Source organism: Megalopta genalis, chromosome 5, assembly GCF_051020955.1.
Source record: "Megalopta genalis isolate 19385.01 chromosome 5, iyMegGena1_principal, whole genome shotgun sequence".
In the NCBI taxonomy this organism is placed as follows: domain Eukaryota; kingdom Metazoa; phylum Arthropoda; class Insecta; order Hymenoptera; family Halictidae; genus Megalopta; species Megalopta genalis.
The window spans coordinates 4,268,106-4,280,739 of NC_135017.1; the positions used below are offsets into that span (position 1 = coordinate 4,268,106).

General features: G+C 33.4%; 1 protein-coding gene across 50 annotated transcripts in view; it reads right to left on the bottom strand.

Annotated features, from left to right (window-relative positions):
- Positions 1-12,634, bottom strand: part of slo (calcium-activated potassium channel slo) — a 180,102-nt gene that overhangs the window by 46,784 nt on the left and 120,684 nt on the right. For 10 of the 50 annotated variants that reach the window (XM_076521539.1, XM_076521531.1, XM_076521551.1 and 7 more), the window contains exon 11: positions 9,529-9,641. The exons of the other annotated variants lie outside the window; for them this stretch is intronic. In XM_076521539.1, the coding sequence (XP_076377654.1) occupies positions 9,529-9,641 (113 nt within the window). The remainder of the gene's footprint in view (positions 1-9,528; positions 9,642-12,634) is intronic. 50 annotated transcript variants of the gene reach the window in all.

Genomic DNA, 12,634 nt, shown 5'->3' on the forward strand with positions numbered 1-12,634 from the left:
CCGAAACCAAAAGCGGGTATGTTCGTTCCTTTCTATTACGTAATTTTTTACAATCAAGTGTAACATACAAACGTATACATACATAACATCAAATGAAGTCGTTTGTGCATGCTTGTCTGTATGATTCGACAACATTTGCAATGGTAAATAGCATGGTGCTGCTATTATATGTTATAAAATATAAAATGCATGAAATAAAATATATGTAAAATATAATATATAAAATATAATACGTAAAAATTATATAAAATACTATTAGGCATTTATATTTTTCACTGATTTCAGTAATCACATTTCTTCTTATTATAAAGTAAAAATTTATTTATTGCTGAAATCAGTATACAATATTTTCTGAAACGTATTCGTAAATATTGTATACGAGTAATGTATTCACAATTGTATATTTTATATATATGAATCTAGTTATATTAGTATAGGAGTATATTTATTATGATGAAACAAAGTATCACAGTGATACAACATAATACAATTATACTACAATTTATAATTGGTAATTAGAAATTGTTGTAATTAGAAATATATTTATGTTATTAAGACAATCGATATCTCAATTATAGTCATATTTATAATGATTTTATAAATATACTTAAATATAAGTAGACTATTCAATTTGTATTATGTCAATAAAATAAATAAATAATAATATTTGTAAGTGGTATCCTGAAACTTTGTTTCTGAAGTATTGATAGGTTTAATTAAAAAGTTATTAAAAGTTTATATGAGCTGATAACAAAATATTCATTTCACTGACAAATCTTGATCGAATCATAGAAACTGTTATAATTAATTAAAGCGTGCGCAGTACCAAAAACGTTTAAAAAGGTATCCACAAACCGTCTACAATCTTTCACCTAAAATGATTCCATTAAAACTGACGAAGGAACTCGGTTAATTTCAGCACTATGTATAAACATTTTTCAAACATCATTATAATAAGTCATTCATTCTGGTATAATGCAATACCAAAAATAATATGGTAATTTCCATATAATATACTCATCAGAATATCAATTATATTATCATAATATACTTTTTATCCTATATTCTTGATGTTTAGGTTTAAAATAATATTCTAATGTTATAATGAGAACATATAAGTGTGATTATTAGAATTCTAATATAATAATGGTATAATGTATATCCTAGAGAGTACAGCATATGTATATCATGAAATATTATGATATATTATACTGTAATATGTTATGGAAGACATTACAAATATTATATATGTCATAATCTAATATATATTATAATTCATCATAGTATATATTATAACATAATACATATATACTATACTATAATGAGTATAATATATTTATAATAAAAATAATATTATAATATATTATGATTTCCATGATGTCATAATATATCATGAAATATTAATAATATATCATAATATATTACATTATATAATATATTATATATATATATATATAATATAATATATATTATATATTATATAATATATTAATATATTACAGATAATATATCATAATACGTTATAATGTAATATATAAATATAGTAATTCGTCACAATATATTATAAAATAGTATGCATTATAATATTATATGTATATTGAGTATAATATTTATAATATTTTCTGTAACAAACATATTTAATGTATGGAATTGTCTATTGAACCGAGTTCCTCCGTAAACGAGAACGATCAGCGTATATAAAATGGATATTATGATATGCATGATGTCATAATACAGGGTGTCCCACAATTATTTTAACAGCCGAAAATGAGGGGTAGCTGAGGTCATTTGAAGTAACTTTTTCCTTTGCGAAAATGCAATCCGCGGCTTTGTTTACGAGTTATTAACGAAAAACACTGGCCAATGAGAGGTGACGGTGCGAGAGAGAGGGTCCGCGAGAGAGTCCGCAGCACGAGGCTTTGACAGAAGGTCGGGACGGACTCGAGCCGCGTTCGAAGTATTGAACAAGTCACGAAGCGAGAACTTTCCGGATTTTTTAACTACATAACAGTGATATTTTTAAGAAAAACGCTGTTCACCTTTACTTTAGAACGTCTGAAGAATATTCACTAATTTTTCGGACTCGAAATAATATGTAGTTTAACCGTGACAGTCGTTTTAATTTTCTGGTGTGCATGACACCTTATGTGTACCATATGAAATTTTTATGCAAGGTGTACAGTGAAGATTAACAAAGTTCGTAAATGATATTTTAATTTAAATAACTCCGTGTACGAACAGAATTCAACGAATGATTCGCAAAGCTGATTTAATAATAAATAATCGCGTTAAGGTACGTAAAGGATTTGTTTTTTAGAGAAATATGAAAAATATTATCGATAAGAAACTCACCCATTTAGTTGAGGATGCATTTGCTGACTCGTACATACTGACCTCGTACAACGAACAGCTGATCCCAGGTCGATGACCGCAACATTCGAGGGATACTATCGGTGGAACCTCTGGTATGGTTATTTGCGAAGTGCACTTACATTGCACTGTCACCAAACACTGATCAGTTATTTAATCACTGATAATCCGAATCACTTGTGGATATTTAAGAAAGATCACTGAGACTCGTTCGCGGATAATCGTTTATTCGACGCGTTCGTTCGGAAGTCGACGTTTCACTGCCGAAAAATTCAGGCCTTGACTGTGGGTCCTTGTTGTGCTTCGTTCGACCGTCCGAGGAAATGACACTCGATACCATTTTCTTCGCACGGCCATTAATTACGTTCTAAGAGCGCAGGGTGACAGCGGGTCGGACACAGTTTACGTCTCGGCATATCTTGTTTATTTCATTTGGCGGTACCCTGCGCTTCGAAGAAAATAGTATCGGGTGTTATTTCCTCGGACGGCCGAAAGACGAACGACAAGGCCTCGATTTTTTGGCAGTGAAACGTCGACTTCCGAACGAACGCGTCGAATAAACGATTATCCGCGAACGAGTCTCAGTGATCTTTCTTAAATATCCACAAGTGATTCGGATTATCAGTGATTAATTAAGTGATCAGTGTTTAGTGACAGTGCAGTGAAAGATCAGCTGTACGTTGTACAAGGTCAGTGCCCTTCGACATCATGAATTTCAGCCAGCAAATGCATGCTCAACTAAATGGGTGAGTTTCTTACTGATAATATTTTTCATATCTCTCTAATAAACAAATCCTTTACGTCCCTTATTTATTATTAATTAAATCAGCTTTGCAAATCATTCGTTAATCTTCACTGTACACCTTGCATAAAAATTTCATATGGTACACACGAGGTGTCATGCACACCAGAAAATTAAAACAGCTGTCACGGTTAAACTTCATATTATTTCGGGTCCGAAAAATTAGTAAATATTCTTCAGACGTTCTAAAGTAAAGGTGAACAGCGTTCTTCTTAAAAATATCACTGTTATGTAGTTAAAAAAATCCGGAAAGTTCTCGCTTCGTGACTTGTTCAATACTTCGAACGCGGATCGAGTCCGTCCCGACCTTCTGTCAAAGCCTCGTGTTGCGGACTCTCTCGCGGACCCTCTCCCTCGCACCGTCACCTCTCATTGGCCAGTGTTTTTCGTTAATAACTCGTAAACAAAGCCTCAGATTGCAAATTCGCAAAGGAAAAAGTTACTTCAAATGACCTCAGCTACCCCTCATTTTCGGCTGTTAAAATAATTGTGGGACACCCTGTATATCATGAAATATTAATAATATATCATAATATATTACAACATAATATATTATAATGTAATGTATATCTTAATATATTACAGATAATATATCATAATACGTTATAATGTAATATATATATATAGTAATTCGTCACAATATATTATAAAATAGTATGCGTTATAATATTATATTTATATTGAGTATAATATTAATAATATTTTCTGTAACAAACATATTTAATATACGGAATTGTCTATTGAACCGAGTTCCTCCGTAAACGAGAACGATCAGCGTATATAAAATGGAAGTGTGGCTACAGATATTAAGAACACTAGTAGTAGTAAATAAACATGCATAGCGGGGCAATTCGTGGGGGTGGCGAAGCGGGATATTTTGCATAACAGAATCGTCAGTGCCCAATAATTCCGTCCATGCTAAAGATAGTCGAAATTTGGTGCTATGCTAACGCTAGTCCTACGCCAGTTTCGGAATCTGAGGGACTGATCGACACACTAACAAAATCTGTGAATCATTTCTAAAAGAGAACGCGGCGGCGGCGGCGGCGGCGGCTGCTGCAGGCATTATAGTAATTAATAAAGAGGGCTAACGAGCAAGGAGTCCTACAGAACGGTGGCCACTATCCAACGTGTCGAATATTAATAAATAACACTGTACAACAAATTTCAATTTCCTCAGCAATTTGTGACATTGATGAGACGTTTCCAATAGATCTTCAAATACTGATTATTAATTCGCCATTGTTTTTCGATTCTTAGATTTTGCGGCCATCGATTTTGACAACAAATATTCACGTTCGAACACGTTTCGTGCTCGAACGGCGATAGTTACGCAGCTTTAAATTATGTTACAATATTCTGTAGATTTTCGTAAATGAAATGGCACAACTTAATGTTGCATTATGATTGTGGTAATATGAGTAAAAAAATACCAGAAGATGAAAGTACACCTAAAATGCACCAATTTTTGCTCAGTTTGTTACTTTTTCAATCATTTTTTTGTGCAACATTTTTTAAGGAAGAATTACTGGTGTTCAAACTGGAGACTTTACTTTACAAAACGAATCTAAGTAGATCGACAAACGATTTTTTCTTCGATGTTACAAATAAAATTTTTTAAAGTGTATATTTTAGTCGTTTAAGTCTACAATTTTGAAATTAAAAAATCATCTTCGCTATTTCGTCCGGTTTTCATTGCGACTTTCAGTACTAATTAATAATGATAAAAGTAGAGATTCCGCCCTTCAAAATGAGCTAAGCTAAATATTTTTGCAACATTTTTTTTCACAAAATTACAGCGAATCAAACATCGTCAATTTTTCTTTCACATTCCTAGTAACGATTTCGTTTTATTTTTTCTCAAAAAAGATGTACAGCAAGCTGAATTCTGATTTCTCCATTGTCAAAAAATTTGTAAACATTCTTGAAACACGAACAAAAATATCTACTGAAACTCCATAACAATAACTTTCGCAGTAACGTAGTAAAAAATTCCCAAAGTCGAGCTAAAATTAAGAAAAATATCCTCGAAAAATGGTCATACCTTAGATGTCTTTTCACTCTAATCATTTTTTTTTAAACATGTTTGCACTAATAATCTGACACTAAACTATACCATCGTATTCGGGAGAGTTCGAGGAATAACCCTGCGTAAATTAGAACTGTGTAATTGTTACCGTGAGAACATGAAATGCATTCAAAAATGGAATACTTGTTTTGCCTTCAAAATTGATTTTCCCGAAAACTGCACATAAGAATTGAAAAAAATGAGCAGATTCGAAAACAGCCAATGAGAATCCACGAGGAACGTCCGCTAAAAATAGAAATTCAAATGTATGTTGAACAGTGCGATCAATCGAAGAAACGATCTACCCCTACGTAATTAAATAGCAGTGCTGGGTAATCGAGAATGTAAGAACGGTGCGCTCGCATAATTCAATAGTCAAAACAGCTTGCGCCAATGCGGTGGATATCGAAAACATTTCGCTCGCCAGTCAAATTCTGAAGAGACAAATCAATTCGTTGGAACTGCAACGACCTTGGGGAATCGGTCTGAGAAGCTTCTCAGTTCGCAACTTATCCAAACACTTTACACTCGTCAACTACTCAGCGTTGACGTCTGAAATATTCAGTATTTTCTTTCGTCAAAAAAAAGTTCAAAAATTAACATTACTTCGTTCGCAAAGCAACGAGAATCGACGTAACGTTAAGGGGTAGTTCCCAGAAAAAATATTCTTTTCGATACAACATAGCAACCCAAAAATTTTGAAAAAATTACGCGAGATACAGCTAACTTTGCCCGCCATTTTGCATTTTAATTCGTGAGATTATCTCGCATATGAGTCGAGAAAATAATTGCGAAGCCGGCACATGTTTTGCTGCTGTTCTCAAGGTTCCTTTAATCGTACATTCCTGTTTTTGTTTAAACTTTCTTTTGACAATCATTGTGCACGGTTCGAAAGTAGTTCGATCGTTAGTTGAACTTTTTAGTATATTGTTATTGTTATTAGACTTTTGAAGATTTCTTTGTTGATACAGTTCAAAACTTGATGATGCCCAGCATTGACAGACATAATAGTGCATGCAATAGGTAATTACGGTGCAGAAATCAAGTCGAAGAGGGCGTCTATGTTAAAAGTAGCAAAACAGACGTCTCTAAGGACTCCAAAAACGGTCATTCGATCGTAACCAATGGTTTCCCGATTAATTGTATCAGCCTCATTTATGCATGACAGAAATCATAAATTCTTGGAATCGAGATTTTCCGAGTGTTTGAGCGTGTGTTGTGACAGAAAAAAAAACGAAAATTGAATCACCGCTGAACTCAATATTGATGAAGATGGTAGCAGAATAATGCTGAATTAATTGTGCTTAATTATTGGGTTAAGTTTCGAGAATTTGTCAACAATCTCAATATTCGATAGAACAGCTAAAAAACTGTTTTACAGATTTTGAAAAAAGTTTTTTCGCGATGAAGATTCAAAGATTAATGTTCTTTTCACAATGACGTAATAACGACGCTGAATGAAAATAATTCCGTAGCAACAAATGATTCCCGATGGATACCATATCAATATTATAGTTGAAAATTTTAAATCATATGCAAAACACAAAAGATAATTTTGAATAGTAAAATGTTCGTCATTGAAAATAAGCTGACATATAATGATTTTCGATTTTTTTTGCCACTATCTTTCACTCCGAGTGAGAATTTAGAAAAATATTCAAATAAAACAGGAAAATAACGCAAATTATTAATTTGCTACAGGGTGGGCCGAAAGTCACGAAGTTGTTGCAACGTTTAATAAATCTTTTACTTTTGTTTGTTTTAATAATTTTTCACCGCAAAGTAAAATTTCAAAAATAAAAAAAGAAATTTATGGAAAGTTTTTACATATTTCAACACCGCTGTGCGACCTAATATCTCCTAAATCTCCTAATATCTCGCGACCTAACCCAACAATTACAACCTTGAACAACTTCCCGAAAAATCGTATTTTTTTTTTCAAAGATCCAATCAAACATAAAGAAATCAAATCTCCGTAGTAATATTATTTATTGTTAATAATATCGAGTGTTAGTATTTGTTAAATATCTACGAAATTGTATTACAGAATCGATAAAACGAGGTAGCTGTAGCTTGTCAAACGTAATTCGCGACAACAGACTCACCTAACGATACATTTGAATTATTTCTATGCATAATTCATGTAATCGACTGGATGTAATAAACGTTTTCACATAATCATGTAAAGAGCAGCAGGCATGCGTGTACAATGAACACTTTTTTCGTCGATAATAGGTGATGAACACTGACGAGGAGTAAACGGAAAGGAAATTCGTTTGCCGAAGTATCATTGTCGAATTTTTCGAAGAGAATTGAAAATAAAAAGATAAGTCGAACACGTTTGAAATTTCTGCCCCCAAAATTGATCTTTGTCCGGTGTTACACAATGCCGTAAAGACGTCAGTACAAAGATACATGACACGTTTTTGGGGAAGGCGTGCAGATTTCACCAAGCATTGTCAATTCGTTGCTAACTCGATCGAGGCGCGATCGAATTTGTTGCAAAATTTTATAATACTTAAATTCACTTCTTATTAACTCGATTATTTATAAATTGTCCCCATTGCTAAAAGCTATTTATAATTTCTTAAAAGCAGTTTGTAAACAATACCACAATTGTTATTAAATTTATTAGAAACTGTCATTCTATTGGAAAAAGTTTATTTGATGTCGTTACATCGAAATATGATTAAAGTTATATAAATTTATTAAAAACTAATATTCAATTTCGTACGTTTTATTTTATTGAAATTATTAATTCGATATCTATTTGAAACAATTTTTATATCTTATTCAATCGGTTGAAACAGATTTAACAATTTTGCGAAATTCGTTGAGAACAATATCCAAGTTTCATGAGATCTGCATGCATCCCGCTATATCTACTTCTATGTAGCAAAAAAAATATTGGTACATAACCCAGCAGAGTCGACTGAAAAAGCAAATAGTTCATTAAAAGAAAAATGAAAAAAACTCAAAACAAACGTCTCACTAGTAAAACGTCGATAATAATGTGTGATAGAAAAATCTCATAATACATTCAAAATACCAAAGTACCAAAATTACCAAAAATATCAAAATCAAAAGAATCCATAACTACTCTAACTAACAATAGAGTTTGGTAAGAGAAGGAACGTTCAAAAAGGAGTAAAAGAATCATAAAATCTGAGGCACGAGTGTATGTACACGCCTCGCAACGATGTGAGAAATCCAGAAAAGACCATTAAAAAATAAAACGGAAAAACGGAAAAACGTGTGCTGGTCCCAGGAAGTATTTACGTTTACAGAGACAAAAAATAATAATCTCTTGTGTTCCCCTTGTGTAGTTTCGTCTGTCTCCTGTATTTATTCTAATTTGTGATGTGCACAGGTCAAAAGTATTCAGCAATTTTTTTGACGAACTTAGAAATTAAGCAAATTTTTAACCAATATTTGTTTTTATATGCCATATACTTTAACTAATTTTGGAAAATCGCTTTAAAACAATTCTGATAATAATTTTTAGTAATTTAACATTGTTTTGTGAACATCTGTGTATAATATACAAACTGTAACCATGAGTATGTTTGCGTATAATATACATGAATTAATCTTGTGCATATTTGTGTATAATATACTAAATTTTGTGTATATTTTTGCATAACGTACATATATTAATCTTGAATATAATTGTGTACAATATGCAATATAATTGTCTCTAGAGTATATTGTATATCATGTTTAATATAATTCCATGTACACAAAATAGTGTAATACACTATGAATACAGTCTAATACACTCACAATACAAAAACATAGTTTCTTCCAAGTGATACTTTCAAATTCCTTAAACACCTTTAAAGTGGAAACATGATATACCTTGAAATTTCGTTAAATATAATTTCCGACATGAAAACATTGTATTTAATACATCACCGTTATTGTATAATAATACTATATACACACAGTTTGAGAATTCGAAACATAAATATAAAATATAAACGGTCGAATAAAATGTGTTAAGAACAATTCAGTTGGTCCACAAACTTTTAACCTGTGTCACTGTATTAACGTTTAGTACTTCCCTCCTTAACGTGTCCACCCCCCACCACCACTAGCCGATAAACAAGCGGCGTCCACAACTCGGTGCCGCGCGACGCTAAGGAGGGAAAATCGTCGACACGTTTCTGCTCGGTGGTCTCGCGTATGTATGTCTCTGTGTCCGTGTGTACATTGTCAGAAACCGTTGATACGATGTTATTGAAAAAAAAATTGGCAAGTGTGGCAACCAATGGCAGCGAGGACTTACTCGCTGGCTTGGGGAAATGTCATCCCGGTAAAGGACGGGGAGAGTGTTTCCGTGTACATCTCGCAGCCCGTGCCCTGCAGGTAATCATTCTGCCACGCCTGAGTATCCGGCGACTGAAACACCAACCAATCGGGCCGTACATCATCAAACCTTTCAACAGTGGCGGTCGTGTTCAATGAAATTGTCACGTTCCTCCGTATGGTCGCGCCAACGGCATATTGGAAACATTTCGGCAAATATGGGCAAAGAGCACTGCGTGATCATAGCTCTCGGTCCCCTCGGACTACTTTACTTCTCCCTGAGTAGGCGTGGCCTCGTTGCTCCTGACATTGGCCGAGCCAGGGCCGTGCCGCTGGCACCACGTGCCCGCACCTGCCATAGACTGCGCCATCTAATTTCTTCCGAGATATAGTAATTCGAATTTCGCAAAAACGCTTACCACAAAAGCTGCGAATTTTCACGGTGATAACAATAACAATAACGTTTGTAACAATAGTAATCATTTTTACAGGCTTGTTTCATTTAACGTGAAAATTGTATTTTGTTCGATCGAATTTCAAATCGATTTAATCTCGTTTTTATTTATATCACAGTTTATTCAATTTATTCTATTTGCGTGAATGATCTTGCGTGAATTAATTGACCTTGAAGGGCCCGAGTCGTTAAATGCGTTTTCAAAACGGCTGTGACGCAAAAATAAAACAGATAAAATAATTTTAATTAAATATATCGACAATGTCAAGTGAAATTGTTATTATACACTTTGAAATGTAGAACACAAAATTTTGATGGGACACATTTTAACGAAATTTTGAATTGCAAAATATTTCGGATGATGGAGGTCGGTGGAGCGTATAGATTGTTTTTAAACAATCTTTGATATAATTACTTTCGACGTTTCCGTTTCTTGAAACGAATTGTACCTTGGTTGACTCTGTTGCGAAGATAACTTAAGTTAGTTTATCGTTGATCTAAACATGATCCAAGCATTTCGAGGTCCTTTGGTATTTGCGCCACGGTATAGTACAGTTTCGGGAACTTATGGGATAAGACACTGATTCTTGTAGATTTTGTCATCAGAATTTTGAAAATTCGAAAATGATAGTAGAAAGAATTGAAAAATCGGTTGGGGAGTTTGTTGCATGACTCTAGATTGCCCTTGTGAAGATGATTTTGACCTAATGACTAAATCCACATGATGTTTGGAGACGTTTGAAGACGTTCAGAAATATTTCAAGATGTTGGGGCCTCAGAAGGGGGTGTAGCCAGAGTAGGAGTGCTCTAAGTTGGCGTGCTTAGGATGGACGTTAATTGAGTAGGCTCAATTAACCCAGAATGGGCGTGGCCTAAATAGGCGTGTCCAGAATGGACGTGGCCTAAGTAGGTGTGTCCATAATGGGCGTTGTCTCAGTAGGCGTGCCCATAATGGGCGTGGCCCAAGTAGGTGTACCTAGAATGGGTATAAACTGAACAATCGGTGCCCTGAACGGGCAGACACTGAATAGGCAGTGCCCTTTGTAGGCGTGGCTTGTGACAGTGTGACTTGGGTGAGCATGCTTGAGAGGGCGTGGTCCCGTTACTCTTTACGAAGCCAGCTGGTGTCCATAGAGCAGTTAGTGCTCACGCCCTATTAAAATCCTACCAGCCCCATAAATCATTCCAGTACACACCCATCCAACGATGTAGTAGTGTCAATATCTCTCCTTTGTATTCATTGTTTTTTAATGAATAAAATGATTATTCGATGACTTCCGATGGTGCGTTAACTTGCGCTAATGCGTTAACATCAAAGATTTTAAGCACGGTTTCAAAACAGACAAAATGTTCTTTGACTTATTTATCAACGAAGAGAAAGTGGCCAATTTTGTAAACACCAATATCGTTATCAAAAAACAAATTCCAAAATTAAGGGGGTCACACACGGTTGGTAAAACAGCGTCAGTAGCTTTTATAAAAGTGTTGTTACTTCTCGGAAAATTTTTGGAATTTTTGATGTACTGGAAGTATAATTCATAATTAGTAGACTGCGGGTCTTTGTGCATAATAATATTTGCCTATAATCATTTAAGAAGACAATGGATTATAAAAATACGAGTAGTTGTATTACATTTCATATAATAATGAATATTGTCATTACATGCGAAATATATATTGATATATCATTATATGAATTTTAATAATAACGATATATGTTATATATTGTTATTATATATTGTTATGTGACAAATTGTAAAATTATATTGTTACATATTTTCATACCACACGTTCATGTAATACTATATTAATATATAACATATTATTAGATGAAAATGAATGATAATATGTTATAATTATTATTTGCCCAAATATCAACGAACACTCACAGTATACTAATTACAATAATTTTTAATTGTTTCATGGTTATTCATTGACCGTTGTAATTTCGTGAGTTGTCCATTCTTCTTCATAACAGCGAACATTGTCATTCGACTGTTTAGTAATTTGTCAATTACTAAAGCATGGTCAGCACATGAAGACGTGTTACTTCGTTAAACATATGTACACTTTGTATGCATTGCATCGACACCCGGTATATCGGTGTACCAAGCGTCACAACAACTTTGTGCATCACCCCACCATCATTTCAAGCTAAAAATATTTTCTTCTATAATTCTATAGTTTTTCCTTTTTTCAAAATGGTATCTACATTTTTGACATATATACTTTCAATGAAATTATTGATATTCATATTATTAAATATTTCTTCTAAATAATTTTGTTTAGTTCTTTTTAAAAACTTTCTGGAATCCTTTCAGTCTACTGGATTTTTTGTTCAAAAGAACACAAATTTGTCTTGTACAACACACTTTTAATTGTAATAATTTCAAAGATATTCAAATAAGCGTTTCTCGCCCCTTTAGGAGCTGTTTCAACCCCTTCAACATGAAGCATGGCTTAAAAAGAAATATGAGTAAAATAATTCTTTGAGAACTACAATTTGCTGAAGCTAATTCTTATTATACTCATGTATTTCGTTCACATTTGTATTTGTTCAATTGTACAGGGTGCAAACAACCCCTAAATATATTTACTGAGATATTTCGAAAATGGTGGATAATAGAAAAAA